Here is a 14,314-nt window from a genome sequence, read left to right on the forward strand (position 1 = left end):
TTTCTCTCCTCTGTTCCTCTCTATTTTTCTCTTCTCTCTCTCTTCTCTATCTTTCTCACTTTTCTTTCTCGTCTCTCTCTCCTCTCCTCTCGCTCCTCTCGTTCTCTATCTCTTTCTCACTCTTCTCTCTTTCTCACTCCTCTCTCTCTCTCCTCTGTATCCTCTCTCTTTTCCTTTCTTCACTCTGGCTTTCTCCGCTCTCCTCTATCTTTCTCACTCTCTTCTCTCTCTTTCTCACTCTCCTCTCTCTCTTTCTCACTCCTCTGTATCCTCTGTCTCTTTTTGTTCTCTCTGGCTCTCTTCTCTCTCTCTCGTTCTCTCTTGCTCTCTTCTCCCTCTCTTCCCACTCTCTCTCTCTCTCTCTCTTCGCCCTGCTCTCTCTCTCCCCGCTCTGCTCTCTCTCTCCCCGACTCTTTCTTCTCTCTTTCTCTCCTCTCTCGCTCCCTCTTTCTCTCTCTCTTCCCTCTCCCTACCCTCTCCTCCTCTCTCTTCTCGCTCTCTCTCCCTCTCCTTCTCCTCTCCGGCATACATCTTTCCCTGTTTGTCCATTCCTCCCCTGTCCTACCGTCTTCCGGTCCTCCTTCTGTCTCTAACCCCCTCTCCCCTGGCACTCCTCCTCCCCTCTCACTCCATCACTCCCTTCTCTCCTCCCTCCTTCCGCAAGGCAGAGCCCAGTCCGGCTGACGTAAGGGAGCGCGTAACCCGGCCCTGCCTGAGACTCCCGGGCTCCTGACAGGGGCAGCTTCCGGTGAAGGGAGACACCCGGGACCGGGGGAGCGAGGCCCCCTCCCGCCTCTGCTGCCAGCCCCACCCCGGCGGGCCCATGAGGTACTGTGGGAATGTGTCCGGTCCGGAGCGCGGGTTAATGTTCCTTCTAAGTGTCCCCGTCGATTATGGGCTGTATTGGCTCCAAAACATCCGTGGGTAAGGCCCGTTCCGCTCCCCCCCCCCCCCCCCCCCCCCCGGGCAGAGGTGGGGGCTGTTGCACTGCACCGCGTGAACCCACTGCACGGCTGCGCCGCCTGTGCTCTCCCATCACTACGGCATCGCCTGCGCTGCCGACCTGCTGCAGCCCGCGCACAGCTTGCACTGATGCACCGCCTGGTGAACACCTTGCACTTCTTGCACTGATGCACCGCCTGCTGCAGAGCGCGCCCTGCTGCACTTCTTGCACTGATGCACCGCCTGCTGTAGCCCGCGCACAGCCTGCACTGCTTGCCCTGATGCACCGCCTGGTGAACAGCTTGCACTTCTTGCACTGATGCACCGCCTGGTGAACACCTTGCACTTCTTGCACTGATGCACCGCCTGCTGCAGAGCGCGCCCTGCTGCACTTCTTGCACTGATGCACCGCCTGCTGTAGCCCGCGCACAGCCTGCACTGCTTGCCCTGATGCACCGCCTGGTGAACAGCTTGCACTTCTTGCACTGATGCACCGCCTGGTGAACACCTTGCACTTCTTGCACTGATGCACCGCCTGCTGCAGAGCGCGCCCTGCTGCACTTCTTGCACTGATGCACCGCCTGGTGAACAGCTTGCACTTCTTGCACTAATGCACCGCCTGCTGCAGAGCGCGCCCTGATGCACTTCTTGCAAGGGTGCAGTGTCTGCTCAGTTGGACTGCGCTAGAGCACGCGCAGCTAGCACTTCTTGCACCGGTGCAGTGTCTGCACAGCTGGACTTCACTAGAGCACGTACAGCTTGCACCTCTTGCACCGGTGCACTGTGTCCACAGCTGGAAAGCTTGCACTTCTTGTACCGGTGCACTGTCTGCTCAGTTGGACTTCACTAGAGCACGTACAGCTAGCACGTCTTGCACCGGTGCAGTGTCTGCACATCTGGACTTCGCTAATGCACGCGCAGCTTGCGCTTCTTGTACCGGTGCACTGTCTGCTCAGTTGGACTTCGCTAGAGCACGCGCAGTTTTCACTTCTTGCACCGGTGCACAGTTGGAGTGCTGCAGCCGTTCCTCGCCGGTGCACCAGTTGCACTACTGCACCGCCTGCCTGGCTGCACCAGACCCGTTGCTGCACCTCTGGCACGCACATGCCCGCCACCCACGCGAAGGAACACCCCCGGCAGCGTGTTGCTGTGCACGGACAGGCGCGTTTGTTTCACCGGCATATTGTTTGTTTCTGGTTTGCACAGCACCGCATGGCGCCAAGATATAAACATGTTCTCTTTTTATTCATGTATTTATTTACTCAGCGTGGTTTGTAAGGTATCGCCCGCCCCAGCACAGTGTTATTCCATCTTCTCAAGGATGCGGGGTTTGAAGTGCGAGTATAGCGCTGGATGTAGAGGGCAGGTGGCAGTGATGCACTGAGCTTTACACAGGGAAAGGTGCGCATTGATGGTGGCGCCGCCATGAGTTGGCAGGGTTATTCGTAGGCCTGGCACTAGCGCCTAGAAGGAGGGGGCAGCTCGCTGCAGTGATTGGAGCAGCGGTGTTTGCGCAATCGCCCGCCGTGTCACCTTACCCCGTCGCGCGGGGCTGCGCCCATTAGTATGCATCCCAAGCTCCCGTTGCCCGGTAACCGTTCTCCTTAGGAGACCTTCAGCATCCGCTCCGCGCATCTCCGAGGCTACCATCATCTTCGTCACGGCTGGCGGGAGGGGAGGATGGTGCAGCGCCGGAGCGCGACCCGCGGCGCCCAGTCCCCACAGGACTCCAGTAGACCCCTGCACGTGGGCCGGGGGGGTGGGGGGCAGCAGTCAGGCATTGAGGCTGCCTGTGTGCAATGGACCCTAGTTCAGGGAAGGAATTTAGCCCCTAACTGCTATTGGTAACCTTGAAATGCAGCAATAATCAAGGTTCAGTGGGCCACCACTGGGGTCTGGTGCCACTGCACCAGCTGCGCTAATAGAAGCTGCGCTCCTACAGGCGGGCGGCCGTCCCTTCCGCCCCACGTGGCACACACATTTGCTATTACACTAATAGTGAATAATAGTATATATTTTTCAATTAGTGTAATAACATTGGAGTACAATTAGCTGGAATACGCCCTTCCATGGCAGCCGAGATAAATAAAAAATGATTTTAACTGTATGTTGTGTGTTGTACTTGGGGGTGATAGTGTGTTTATGTGAGAGAGTGTGTGTAAGTGTGAATTTTTGAGTATGTATGTGTGAGTGAAAGGGTGTGTGATGCCACTTCCTCTACCCCTGGCATTTCAGTGAATTGACCTCCATGCATACAGGCGGTGTGTAAATAAAACATCTCATACTGTACATTAGCTGGGGCGCTGCACTGCCAGGGCCTTGCCAACGCGCTCTAGATGTACACTGCACCCCGGATGTGTGAACATAAGGTAGGGTGGGAGTATGTCCTGTGCATGGCTTTTTTTTTTTTTTAAGCCTTTTTTTTTTTTTAGTCAAATATGAGAAAATTAAGTTAACATTGCCAGAGCAGAGATATGCAGGTGTGGATATATATATGAATAAAGAATATTGTACTTATAAATGCATATTAAACATGTAAATGAATTAGGCATATACGCAATATAGTATCAAAGACTCAAAGTTTGAATAAAGAAAGAGAGGGAGAAGAGCTACAGGGATACAAAAGGGAATCAAGCCACGTGGAGAGAAATGTAATAGACAATAATTACAGCGAATATAAGATGAAATAAGTATATATAAGAAGAAAAACAGGAAATATATTTGACATTTTAAAAAGGAGGAGAAAAATCTATTTCCTTCGCAGTGCGTGAGGGATAGTTAATGGCAACCATAGCTGATGACGTTTGAAGAAAGCTCCTGTTGAATCAAGCATGTACCTTTCAACTCTATGATGATAACATACAGTATTCCACCACTGTCTGAGAGTAATGTTCTCTGAAGATTTCCAGTTAGAAGTAATAATAGAGATTGCAATAGAAAGCAAAAGGTCCACCAGTTTTCCAAGAGGCCTGAATGAACTCCAGATATCGTGTACGCCTCCCAAAAACTGTAATTCATATGACATTGGTGAGGAGATCTGAGCTATTTGCTGAAATGCGAGACATATTGAGGACCAAAAAGTAGATAGGGATGGACAGGAAAAAAAACATGTGAAAGTCAGTACCCTGCTGAGTGTGGCAGCGCCAACAACTGTCATTTTGTGCAAGTTTGAGTTTGTAAAGGCGTACAGGATTGTAGAAAAGTCTACTATAAAAAAAATAGGGTCTGCGTGAGGCTTGCAGTGCGTGCGGTGGAATGTATCTTATATCATATTCTATCCCATAAAAAGGTTGGCCAAACAACACCAAGATCTGATTCCCCCAATGTCTCAATTGGTGAAGTGAATCTAGGTGGAACAGACGTTCTTAAAAGTTTATAAATTATAGCTGCCCTAGGATAATTAGAAGTTATGATCGGTTGTGGAGATGATGCAAGAGAAGAATGATTGTGATGTATAAGTTTATTGAGGGCCTCTTGGACCAGAGTAGAAATAATTATATATTGGGATTTCATGTGAATAGGGAGATTATAAATTGCTCAGAGAGTAGTAAAAGGGATGAGAGTCTTTATTATATAATTGGGAAATTAGAAGAATAGCTTAAGTCATCCAAGCCTTCCAACACAAGGTTTTACCTTCTTTCCTAAGAGAACTATTGTGCCAAATGGGACTGTTAAAGAATTGGTTAATGGGGGTAGTATGCAAAATGTTCAGTAAGTTGATCAAGTGTGAGATAGTGCTGGACAACCAGAATTATGGGGGATTAGACATAAATATAATGTGTTTATGTGAAAAGGGAGAAGTAAAAGTTTCTTCTAAAGAGAACCATAGCACTTGAGCTGCATTATTGAGTGTGTATAAATAGGGTTGTATTTGCTTAATGCCAAAAGCTTTGTGCTAAGTTAAAAAGTCAGGAAAATTAGCTCCATCTAGTACTTTAGGACATTTTAATTTAGAGAGAGAGATTCGGGTGGTTTACTGTGCCACAGGAACTTGGATAGAATTTTATCAATTGAACTAAACAAAAGTTAGGTATCTTAATAGGAAGCATCATAAGGAGGAAGTTAATTGTAGGGCGAGGCATTATCTTAATGGTGTCCAAGTGGCCCCACCACAAGAGCTATAACGGAGACCATTTCTGTGTGAGGTCTACAAGCTTTGGAGATCAGATTTCTGACTTGGTCTTTAATGTATCCTTGAGCTTATTACAATACCATATCCCCAGGCATTTAATCTTAGAATAATTCCAAGATAAACCTGCATCAAGGAATACAGCAACAGTACAATGAGCATTAAGTGGCAAGACCACTGTTTTGTCTATATTAAGTTTATAGCCAGATACATCAGAATATAAGTTGAGCTCATGCAGGAAGAGAAGTGTCAGGGTGAGACATAAACAAAAGAATATCATCAGCATATGCCATAAATTTGATGTGTGCATTATTAATTTTAAAACCTGTAAATTGTTCAGAAGTTTTTAATTCGTATAGAAAAGGTTTGAGAGCCAACATAAATAGTAAAGGAGATAGTGGGCATCCTGACGAGTACCCCTTTTAAAAGGGAAAAAAAGGAGATCGGATACCATTTGTTATAACTGAAGAATATGGTGAGGAATACAGAATGGATATAAAATGTCGGAATTCAGAACCTAATCCATGCCATTCCAATGCCTTCGACAAGAAACCCCAGTAGACCCTATCAAAGGCGTTTTCCGCATCCAATGATAAAGCTGCCAGAGGAATCTTAAGTTTAGAAGCCTTGTTAATAATGTTTTAAAAAATGTACAAGAATTATCTGCTACATTTCTATTAGGGATTGATCCAGATTGATGAGAATCAATAAAATCAGGCATATATGGGAGTAAATGCAGAGCTAAAACTTTGGCATAGAGTTTACAATCTGTATTAATTAAAGATATTGGTCTATAATGTTTACATACAGTTGCATCACTATCTTTTTTGGGAATAAGACAAATCATGGCCTCCGTAAATGAGCCAGATGCAGAACCTGACTTTATAAAGCGATTTAGTAATTGAAAGAGTTTGGGGAAGATCATTCTACTGTGAAGCCACCTGGGCCTGGAGCCTTACCCTTGGGGAGAGATTGTAAAGCTGTATATAGTTCTGTGAGTTGAAGGGGTTGGTGTAAAGATGAGAGGTCAATCTGCAATGGGTCTATTGGTTTGAGATTAGAGAAATATTGGTTGATAGATTCAACTGATGGTGTGTGTTCTGGAGTGTATAGGTCCTTATTGTAAGAAGCGAAACACAATGCTATATCAATATCCCTAGCAATGGAACTAGGACCGTTGGCAATTACTTGAAGATATAATTTCATTTATCTTTAATGTCCTTTCTTTTTTGTCTCCACAGTTTAATAGTAATGGTTATGTTTAGTATTTATATCCATGGTTTCCCTTCTCCCTCTTCTTATTCTTTTTTTTTTTTTTAGATACAGTGTTCTTCCTGCAATCTTCATGCACCTTTCCCAACCATATCCCTTTCTCACTATCCAAACTGTGCATGGGTCTTGGGCGGCACCATTCTCACTGAACGCAGCGCGAGGTTGCCAGGGCAGTGGCACGGAAGAAACTCATGACTTAGTTGTGTAGGGCGGCCTTCAAGGAGGCCCGCAGTTGGAGACAGAGCTGCTCCTATCCTCTGCTCACTTGGGCCTCTCTCCTGCAGTGTGCCCACGCCCTCTTCCATTCACTCGCACCTATCCTCAGAGATCACAGTCACTCAAAAGGAGGGCCTGGACCAGAGATAAAGGGAGGTCACCCATTGAAATGCTGATGTACCGCATTTCACCTAACAAATGCAGCCTCACGTATATTCCCAGGACTGTAATAGCTCACTTCTGTCTTTAATTCCATTGGAGCTTATGCATGCCTGTGCTAGTTAGTGCATATGCTGTGTCTAGGCTATGTCAAAATTGCCTCCCACATCTATCTGTCTGTCTATCTATCTATCTATCTATCTATGTATCTATCTATCTATCTATCGAAAATTCAGTTAAAGTGAGCTTCTAGTGTAGTTATGATGAACTTTAATGCATACCTCTTTGTGTGTCCAACCTCTGCACAGGCCCAGCACCCACTGCACAGGGCCTTCAAGTGACTGCAAGGGGGTGTTGGCCAGAGGCCCCCTCTGCAGATCAGACAAGGCCCTCTAGCCACAGTAAGCACACAGGCCGACCTGTACACAGCATTGAGCACAGGGCATAACTGTAGGCCAGTTCCTGCAGCCAACTCTCTTGTTGCAAGCCCATAATCTTACTAAGATATGTCAAATTACCCTAATGGCACACTCATCAACAGCCTGAGCCCAGGAACCATCAAAAACATTATGTGTAGTAGTAAAGCTTGAATTTACAGAATGTTTATTTTTTTGTTTCTGATATATATGCTCAAAGGCTGCAGGATCAGTACCAGTGCTGTATGTTAATTAATGGAAAAACATAAACTGAGAAACCCCATTGGAGTAAATTAAATCATGGTAAACCATCTTTAAGGAAAGTCATTTTTATGGGAATACATATAAACTGAAAATTAAAGGAAACCTATTAATGGAAAGATAATTTTAAGGAAACATCCAAAATCACACACTTGGGTGAAGATTGGGGTAGTAAGGGTTTTTTTGGTTCAGGAATGGGTGATATATAGGGGTGATGATTGGTTTTAGGGACTGATCATGGGTGGAGTTTACGGTGATGAGGGTTTTTTAGAGTACACGTGTGAGTGGAGTTTAAGGGTGGTGAGGGGTTTTTAGGATTCAGGGGTGGGTGTTGAGATTTTTGGGTTTTATGCATAGGTAGATTTAAGGGCTGGTAAGTGGTTTTTAAGGTTCAGTTATGTGTAGAGTTTTGGGGTGATGAAGGGTTTTAGTGGGGTTTTAAGGGCTCAGGGATATATGGAGTTTTTATATAGAAGGTGTTTTATGGTGCAGAGATGAGGAGGCTAGGAGATTTAGTAGTCATAACGTTTATTTTTCATCATTAGTGAGGGCTCAGGGATGAGTGCAGTTTAGGAGTGGTGCAGATTTTATGGGCAGGGAGGAGTATAGGCGTAGAAAGGGGTTTTAGGGCTCAGGAAAGGGTGAAGCTTAATGGTTTTGGGTTTTAGGGTAAGAGATGGGTAGAGTTTAGTAGTAGAAATAGCCTTAATGGTTCATGGATGGGTGGGTTTAGGAGTCTAAGGTGGGTGGAATTTAGGTGTGGTAAGGGTTTTTTAGGGTGCAGGGAAGGGTGGAGTTTAGGGTTAGAAAGGGCTTTTAGGGTTCAAGGATTGTTTGAGTTTAGGGGTCAGGGGTGGATGCAGTTAATGCTTGGGGAGGTATTTGTAGGGACAGAGCTGGTGTTTACGAGTGGTGAGTGTTCAACGAATTAAAAGCATCCAAAGTAATTGTTTGACAATATAAAATACTGTAGCAGCTAGTACTCTAAAAAAAATGGTGGGGCGGGTTGTGGAGTGATGCTGAAAAGACTCACCTATGCTGGCTGCATGGCTCTCCTCCTCCAAATCCCGGTGACGAGCAGGAAGTTGGTTCACAACTTCCTGTCGTGCCAACAACCAATCCTGGAGTTGCTCTTATGCTGTTTGCAGAATGAGCGTAGCTCCAGGATTGGTTGGAACAGACTAACCCAGCGCTCATTTTGAGGCTGGGGGCCTGTGCCAGCCATCCCTGGCTGTTTCACAGCCCTGGGATTGCTGAGTCTACAATGCGCATGTCGGACAGGTCGGCTGTAAACAGCCGGCCTATCCAACATGCGCACTGGCAGCAGTCAGCATGCTGCTACTGCAGCCCCACCCCCACCCTCACAGACGTGCTGTAATAGAAGTGTGGGCCAACAGTCCAGCACACAGAATATTAAAATGGTAATAACCATTTTATTATTCTGTGTGTTCACCTGCGGCGCAAGCTGCAGACAGGGTGACGCTCCTCCACCCGTTAGGAGGAACCGCCGCTGGTAAACATATAAATCGGATCTAGTGCCGTCTGATGTAAATGACTGAAATTAATACCTCTGACAAAAATGTTTCAGAAAGTAAGACCTGCAACCATTTCATTTGCACCTTATAAAACTGGTATGCAGAAGCCAATTTTGAGAAAAAACACATTCTATAAATTAGTTTCAATAAAATGGTAAATTCCATTATTTCCAAAAATTTCCATTAAACAGTTTTGGTGAAATGGTTTCTCAGTAATAGATTTTCCATTAAATAGTTTTTCTATGAAAATTACAAACAACCCAGTACAAGACGTCCTGTCAGTGCCTGTATCTGCACAAAGTGGGGGTAGTGTAGGGTCTGGCCATTGAACAGGCCCTGCGCTCAACCTGCCATAAGTGTCCAATCCCCCTCCGTACATGGCCGTTGGCCACGTGTAGAGTGGTTGGATGTAGGATCTTACCTAAAGAGACTTGATGAAGGCCAAGCCCTGCACCCAACTCACAGCAGACTTCCAGTCCTCACTACACATGACACTTGGCTGTACGCATCAATAGCTCAGCGTATGCCAGGTTCTAAGGGGGTTACGTTGGGTAAAGGGTTTGGTCTGAAGTCTGCCTGTCTTGGGTGACCAAGTAAGGGTGGGGGCAGGACCTGGTCTGTGTCCAACTAGCCATAAGTTGGGCTTAGGTTTTGGCCTTTGGCCTGTCACCCTGAGCACACCCTCTGGACCATCCCAGCTGGGTATGTGGCTAGGCTGAAGATGGTCACAGACTGACACTGGTGCCCAACCCTGACTGCAAGGCCTTTAGCCATGCAGAGCGGGGGTTGGGACAAGGCCAGGTTCGGAACCCAACACACCTCGGACACTTAACACCCATTGTGCGTGGATATTGGTTGTGCGCAACAAGGGAAGGGCATGTGGCCTAACAATGGGTTTGGGCACAGGGCCAAAAGGTTTACATCTTTAGATTGAATCTACATACAGATGAAAAATAGCATAAAATATAACTGTAATTCTGTACATTTTATGAATTGCATAACAAAACTTTTAAAGTCAAAAGACCTCTAGTAACCATTTGACAAATCACCCTTAAAAATGTCTTCAAATTGTGGCCTATAGGGATTACATGTCCACATTTTTGGGGTGCTGTCTGAAAATGACTGAGCTGTGCTATCTGGTGTTTAAATGTTACACACATTGTTTTGCTAATATTTGGCCCCCTCGATAAATGTTTGCTCCTGACTCTATAGTTTAAAAAAAATATTTATCATTGTAAATTGCTGCATTTTTTGTTTAAAAACAGTTTTATTCAAATAAATAAAATCAAGCATGCGGATTGTGCTAGGGTTTCACGTTTACATCTGTTAGCTCCACCTGCATCCCTTTTCAATGTCAGAGTATAACAACTGGCTGACATTATCAGGGCACATCTTCTGCCCTTCCAGATGTCTGCAGGTGTCACTTGGTGGGGGGTTCACCTGGCTAAAAGTGTGTGGAGGGGATGTAAGAAAGTGATCAGTACAGAGAGTTACAAAACTTATCTGAGTTAAGACATGGGTTGGATCATTGTAGTATCAGAAAATAATCAAAACGGCTAAAAGTAGGACCCAGGAAGCCAGGTAAACAAAAACTTCTTTGGAGCACAGTGCATTTAAAATATCAGTTACAGAGGTTAAGCCTCAAAGGGGCTGTCCTGTGCCATACTGCTGACCACCTTCTCTCTTTGCCCCCATTAAACATGCTCTTCTGTTCTCCAAATTGGAATAAACCCGAGGCTAATATTCTCTCATCACAGTCACTTTCTATCAAAGTTTTAAGCATGGACTTATGTAGACTCTTTTTTTAAACAAATCTTTATTGATTTTCATTATTATATAATGACATTTAACCATTAGGAAGTTTCGAAATACCATTCAGTTGTCTGTTTAATTTTAGTATGAGACCAGGAGAGCTCTTTCATAAATCTTTACTAATGACTTGGCTCTTACTACCTTTTAAGTGGATATGCACAGTGAGACTTCTCTCATTTCTCAAAACTTAGATATGTCTTCCGTATCCGCTTAGGTGCCAGTATTTGCTCTATGGGCCTCAGATCTTCTCAAACGTCTTGAGACATCCTCCTGCTGCTTACACCCATCTTTCCGGAGTCATGTACCGGTCCAAACCTTTGGCCTACAGTCCTATTGGTTGATGCAAGTTTTCCTCCCCATTCTCTCGCAGCATCCCTCCTGGCCATCATCATGGCCAGATCACAAAACATCTGTGTCGTCTTGGGTGCTGTAGAGTCACCTCAAAACCCCACGAGTGCCCTCCTCATGCGCACAGCAATTTCAAGATGGCTGCTGTATCTGATCCTTGACCCTGGACAGAAGATCCATACCCAGGGCATTCCCACCAGGTATGCATGAATGTTCCCACCTCTTGACATCCTTTAAGCAATTGTTTTTCTTGATGAGTATGAATTTCATTTTCGCTTGTGTAGTACGCTCGATGGAGGATCTCTAGTTGAATTCATCTGAAGCTGGCTCTAAGAGCTGCCTCCCTTGAGTACCTCCATGCTTCGTCCCATTGCCCCCCCCTCCCCCCACACACACCAATAGCCTTAAGTCTTTTCCCACTTGAGTTTTGCAAGTGGTTCCTATGTATTATTCATTGCAGTTCTGGAGACGGGTGATATTGCATGTTTATGCAGCGAGGCAGAAAGCACCCTCTATTCGAATGAAGATTCCTCCTCAACCTCCTGTGAGTGCAAGGAGTGCTCGTGTAATGCTTGTTTTATACGTAAGAATTTGTAATGCTGAGAGTCATGCAATTCGTATTCCTCCTTTTGTTCGTCAAGGGATTTTGGCACTCAGATCTTCATGTCTCCTAAATCCCACTCACCACATGTCATTATGGATGGCGCCTGCTTTGTGTCACAGGCCAGGCCTTTGAAGGATACCTACTGTGCGGCCCAGTGGTATCTCTGAAGGTCAGGCCCTGCCCTTCCTCCCTCAGGCACTCCTCTTCTTCATGCAGGCAGGCTCTGATCACTCCACCTTGCTTTGGATCACACAAATATATATTCATCTGATTGCCTTACTCTGCAGTTTCAAGGAACATTATTATGGTTACTTTTCTTTTTTGTTGGACTACAGAAGACATCAGTTTGTTTGCTTTACTCTGCATTAGGTTACAGACTGATGTTACTCGCGTTACATTGGCCTGCACCAAACTAGAGGAGATTCATTCGCTTGCTATCTTGTGAAATAATAATGGAAAGTGGAGCAACCCCAGATCCTTTAGCCTGCATAGGATTACAGAATATTACTCTGATTAATTTACCCTGCAGTAGATTACAAGGATGTACTCTTTTAATGTTACCATTAATGGGTTGTAGATGAAAATTATTTGAATTGCTATACTCTATATTAGATTACAGGAGGTATTACCTGATTACTTTGCATTATATCAGATTCCAGGACATTACTCAGAATATGATCTCCATTGCCAAATTGCTGTTTTAGCAAAGGTTATTTCTATTGCGTTACCCTCCCTTTTATCATTGAATGTGATTACTAGTTACTTTGTACTCAATTATAGAAGCTGATTACTCCAGTTACTGAAGGTTTTACTAGTAAGCTCTTACTTTGATATACTCTACATTAAGTTAAAAGAGAGTATTGGATTACTGCACTCTGAATTTGATTGTAAACTATGTTACCTTTTCCTGGATTACAGATTAGTACTTTAACTACCTTAACGTACATGGTATCACACAGTATTACATTGCACACACCTCATCAGATTGGAAATTGAAACAGGTTTCAAAATGACACTGTACACATGACTTAACCCTGAATTAGATTGTAGATTTAACCATATACAGCACAGATACACACACACACACACACATACACAAGGACGAACACACACGCACGCACACAGACCCACACACACACACACGCACACAGACCCACACATACACACACACACAGACCCACACACAGAGCCACACACAGAAGCACGCACACAGACACACACACATGCACACACACACACACACAGACACACACACGCACACACAGACACACACACACACACACACACAAGCACACAGACACACACAAGCACACAGACACACAAACACACACACATGCACGCACACAGACACACAATACACTCCCTTACACTGTGGTATATGGCACAAACCCTCACTTCCACGTCATACATACGATTTAGGCGGCTGAGGTGCAGCTTTTCCACCACACACATAAACACACACACAATATGAGCAGCAGAAACGCCAGCTTTTTACACAAAAACACTTTCAGTGTAAACACTTTACACCCAACACAGATACCACACAGGCAGTCAGTGCCAGCGTCCCCCCTGTAGCACAGGCTGAAAGTGGGCAACACGTGGTAAATATTCTCTCACGACCACACTACACGTATGTTGCACTTACAATATCCAGGAATCACACAGGCCCCTACTGGTCTTGTGCACTTGCGAACCAGGAGGCAGCAATCGGAAATAAAACTCCACCTGAGTTGGATTCCCTCAGATACATAGAAAGAGGCAGCCCACGAATATTACATATGGAATATGTGATGACATCACAGTTGGGGTTGATTTCTGATTTTATTGCTTGTCTTATGCTCAGCTGCCAACTTTGTGGAATGAGATGTGAATAAGAAATTAAGTGTCTATATTAGACACGTCGGAGAAAACATGTTTCCTTCAAAGTCCAGAAAGACCTGCTAACAATGTCTTTATGTTTTAATCCCAATTTATGACTCAGCATCTTCCAACAGATGTACACGTTTTTTTAAATAATAATAAAGTTCTATGGAAACAAATTCTATAGATATTAAATGGCCAAACACTACTGTTTATATAAATATTAAGAGTTGTTTTTAGGGCTGGTTTACAAGAACATTTCACTTTGCTTGCAAGTGATTCGTTACTTTTTGCAGCATTTAATGAAAATGACCCTTTCGAAATAGCATTTATTTCAGAACACTAATCTAGCCAATCACTGGCAAGCAACATCAATCTGAGTTCAAGAGGACGAGGCCCAGTGATTGCACCTGTATGCAGGGTGGCTCATATAGCCCTAAAATGTAAGACGTGCAGATTTAATGCCCTAGATACATGTAATCCTAATGCAACAGCTTCTCCTATTGGTGTATTCCAAATATAAAGTCTTCCTGCACCAAGATATAAAAAGTCACAAGAGATGGTGAGCTAAGTAAGAAGGTCAGATTGTGACAGCTGTCTCACCAGGGCCCTTGTGTGAGCTGCTAGAAGTGATACGAATGGAAGAGACCTCCCTGAAATACAAGAGGCTTCTAATGAAACCATCATTATTGTGCGGGACATTTAAGAATAATAACTAGAAACTTAACTTGGAAATACAGATGAAAAAGTATTAAGTAAA

At 44.8% G+C, this 14,314-nt stretch overlaps 1 protein-coding gene across 2 annotated transcripts in view; it reads left to right on the forward strand.

Moving 5' to 3' along the window:
* Window positions 1-362: 362 nt before the first annotated feature.
* Window positions 363-14,314, forward strand: part of FAM131A (family with sequence similarity 131 member A) — a 365,236-nt gene continuing 351,284 nt past the window's right edge. The window contains exon 1 of one of the 2 annotated variants that reach the window (XM_069212985.1): window positions 363-828. Coding sequence is in view for 1 of the 2 variants with exons in the window: in XM_069212983.1 (XP_069069084.1) it covers window positions 894-924 (31 nt within the window). In the remaining variant the exon portion in view is untranslated. Of the gene's footprint in view, window positions 925-14,314 lie in introns of both variants that reach the window. The other variant, XM_069212983.1, reaches the window with a different exon arrangement.

The sequence above is a fragment of the Pleurodeles waltl genome, chromosome 11, assembly GCF_031143425.1.
Source record: "Pleurodeles waltl isolate 20211129_DDA chromosome 11, aPleWal1.hap1.20221129, whole genome shotgun sequence".
NCBI lineage: Eukaryota > Metazoa > Chordata > Amphibia > Caudata > Salamandridae > Pleurodeles > Pleurodeles waltl.